Source organism: Gracilinanus agilis, chromosome 3 (genome assembly GCF_016433145.1).
Source record: "Gracilinanus agilis isolate LMUSP501 chromosome 3, AgileGrace, whole genome shotgun sequence".
Classification (NCBI taxonomy): Eukaryota; Metazoa; Chordata; class Mammalia; order Didelphimorphia; family Didelphidae; genus Gracilinanus; species Gracilinanus agilis.
The window spans coordinates 156424528-156427906 of record NC_058132.1 but is presented as its reverse complement, the minus strand read 5'-3'; the positions used below and the strand labels follow the sequence as shown (position 1 = coordinate 156427906).

The window sequence follows — 3379 nt, the reverse complement described above, 5'->3', positions numbered from 1 at the left end:
CCCTAAATCAGGTGAAAGCTTGCCTCCCCAACTGGCAGTGGTACTGAAAGAGAGTATCTCAGGGCATTTGCTACCAGATCAGTTTCAGCAGAACTACAAATTTCCTAATAATTTTTTTAAAATTATGCTTTGCATTTTCTTTGCCAGAGCTAAACTGACTAAGGTCTCTGAATAGTTCATTTGAAGATAAAGTGATATTCTAACTGCAAGTTTTAACTGCTAGTCTTTAGCTGCAGGGAAAGGAATCTAATCAACGCTCCGTTATTCTCTTCTAATCAAGTGATCAAAATGATGCTAGAGATGAACTGTCCGCCCCACAAAGCATTTGTATATAATCCTTTCCCCCACTCATCTTTTCCTCCACTTTCTATAGTGTTTTCCACCTACCATTTCATCTTTTTTCTTATCCATATTAGGTAGAAAGATGGATGTAATTCCCATTTTAGAAGTGGAAGAATTGACCATAGTTTCACAGCTAGTTAAGAGTAGAACTCGGGTCTTCTGGAACTTCCTGGCTTCGTTAGAGTAAAAATCACTAACCTTGGTTCCAGGATGCCTGAGGTCTATTTCTGATTACCTGTGAAACTTCAGATACTGCTTTACCTGCAAACTGTCCAGGGTCCTTAGCCATTTTGGCTTATGCAAGTTTGAAGAAGGGAAGACCGACCGGATAGACTGCAATGCATCACAAGTGAGGACCTCAGGTTCTAATGCATCTAGATTTTTTTTATTCCAGTTACTTGGAATAGCAGAAAAAAGAAGACTGTTCTTCAGCCAAGGGAAGTTCAGGGCAAGAGTACCCAATACATCAATTAGGGGACAAAATCTTGATAAGCATCTAAAGAAAACTCAAGGTGAAATTTAGAACTGGAGAGAGACCCTAGAGATTGTCTAGTCCTCTTACTTCATTTTACAAATAAGGAAACTGAGGTCCATAGAGTTGACATCACAGACCAAGTTCATATGACTACTTAGTGTGACAGAGCCTGATTTCATATTGGATTAAGCAACAGAAGACTTAAGTTCAAATTCCAACTTGGTTGAATACTGATGTGACTTGGTTCTCAGCTTCCTCATCAGTATTATAAAGGATTTGGACTCCATGTCTTCAGAGATCCTTCTCAGATTCAGAGTCGTGATTCTATGGCAGGTAAAATAGAGCCAGCTGCCCCACAGGGACAATTAGAGAGCAACTTGGACTTTCCTAGAGACGGAGTCATCTCCCCAGCAGATTGAGAACAAGCCCCAGTGTGGATGACAGCGTGTGTGTGTGTGTGTGTGTGTGTGTGTGTGTGTGTACGTCTCTGAGCGAAGTAATCAATTATAGCTATTAAATATCAACAATTTCCCATAAAGCTGACATTTCTAATCCCCTGCCTGACCTCCGTATTCACACGGGGATGGCAGAGGCCTCTCCCCACTGAGAGGGGGCCTTTTTCAATTCCCTTTGCTTTGTTCCCTCCCACTTCAGCTCGGAATTAAAAACAAAACAAAACATCCTAATAAGAAAGGACCTTTTAGCCATGGGGAGGGCTATGTATGTGGGGGGAGTATGTCTGCTAAGAGAACAAAAAAGTCACACCCTCTTAGGAGCCTCGGTTTCATCAGCTTCTTCCCGTGGAGATAAAGAAGTCCTTTCACCCCAGCAACCAGGAGGTGGATGTTGGATATGTGCTTACTAGATGGGCCATAGTTAAGAGCTGCCAGTCTGGGGGCTGCTCGAGTGACATTTTTACCTCAGATTAGACAGTGAGTCTCAAAAGGCATTAGAGCCTGAGTCTCGCTGGTTGCTGAGGCAACCAGCCCTTCAGAAGGTTGCAAGTTTGAAGGGACGGCTGCAGTAGCTATGAAACAGGGTCTGGGGCACCCTCTGTGGATCCTCCCCGCCCCCCCAGCTTAAGGTTAATGATGTCCCTCCCCCTGCCATAGTCTCACAGCAGAGAGGAGACCTGGTAGAGGATTAAGGCTTACTGAAGACCCTGTCTCAGATTCATGGCTGCTACCCCATTTTGTGGGGATGCACACTCTAGATCAGGGGTTGGCAACCTTTTTGGCCATGAGAGCCATAAATGCCACATTTTTTAAAATGTAATTTCGTGAGAGCCATACAGTGCTCACAGTGCGCGCTCCTGTAACAGCGCCTGAAAAAAAATGACTTTATGGCTCCTGCAGAAAGAGCCATATCTGGCCCTCAAAAGAGCCAGATATGGCTGGAGAGCCATACGTTGCCGACCCCTGTTCTAGATAGACACTGCTAATGGAAGAGTTGGACCCAACATTAAATAAGAGGAAAAGGAATATTGCCTAGATAGTTTTTGGAAAACCAAAAAACACCTATAACCACCTCAGACTTCTTCCTTAATCCCAATATTCTATTGGTGGCATTCTCTTCGGTGGTAGGTCATGGGATACCATGGTCAATGAATAATCAGAAGCAAGGTGAGGCAGCTGGGTGGCTCAGTGGATTGAGAGCCAGGCTTAGAGATGTGAGGTCCTGGATTCAAATTTGGCTTCAGACACTCCTAGCTGTGTGACCCTGGGCAAGTCATATAATCATTGCCTAACCTTCACCACTCTTCTGCCTTGGAACCAATACACAGTATTGGTTCTAAGATGGAAGGTAAGGCTTTAAAAAAAATATCAAAACCAAGTGAAGCCATGAAATACTCTCTCAATTCCCACTCACAATGTTAAGCCAAGTCCCTAGAATGTTATTATTATGGGTCTAACCTTTGATTCCTTAGGGGCTGAGAATTGTCTTTTTAATGTTTTACAGTTCATAAGCTCCCAGTAGTATGTTTTCCACCAAGTTGATACAAATTATCCAGACTCAATTAGGTTTTAGCAAGACATATTTAATTTAAAAATATATATATATTTACTAAGGTAACATAGTAATAAAAATCAGTACAAACCCTCTCCTAAAAGTTTGTGACACACTTTCCCATAAGTACATAAAGTATAAGGGAAAGGAAGCTCATGCTTGAAAAGTACGGGTGGCAAAGCTTGTGGAAGTCCATTTGTTAGAGTACTTAAGATGTAGAGCTTTGAATCCTTGTCCAGTCTGTACTTGATTTCCAATGCAAATAAAGTTGTCAGCTGTTCTGGTAACACCCCTGTGATGCTAATGGGAAAAATAGGAAGATGTGAGTGGATTCAGTATCTCAGAGAGGTAGAGATATTTACATCAGCTAAGTGCCAAAAGATGCATGGAGTCAGTAAGCAATTCCAACTCTGGACCATGGGCTCTTTCCCAGAATTGACCTGGCCAGATTTTGCCTTCCTTCTTATGATAACAATAATCTCTTAAGGAAATTTCTCTCTCTCTCTCTCTCTCTCTCTCTCTCTCTCTCTCTCTCTCTCTCTCTCTCTCTCTCTC

The 3379-nt window shown here is 42.5% G+C and overlaps 1 protein-coding gene across 1 annotated transcript in view; it reads right to left on the bottom strand.

The window, feature by feature from the left end:
• Window positions 1-3095: 3095 nt before the first annotated feature.
• SNX19 (sorting nexin 19) overlaps window positions 3096-3379 on the bottom strand; it is a 100568-nt gene continuing 100284 nt past the window's right edge. The window contains exon 12 of the mRNA XM_044666159.1: window positions 3096-3124. Within this exon, the coding sequence (XP_044522094.1) occupies window positions 3096-3124 (29 nt within the window). The remainder of the gene's footprint in view (window positions 3125-3379) is intronic.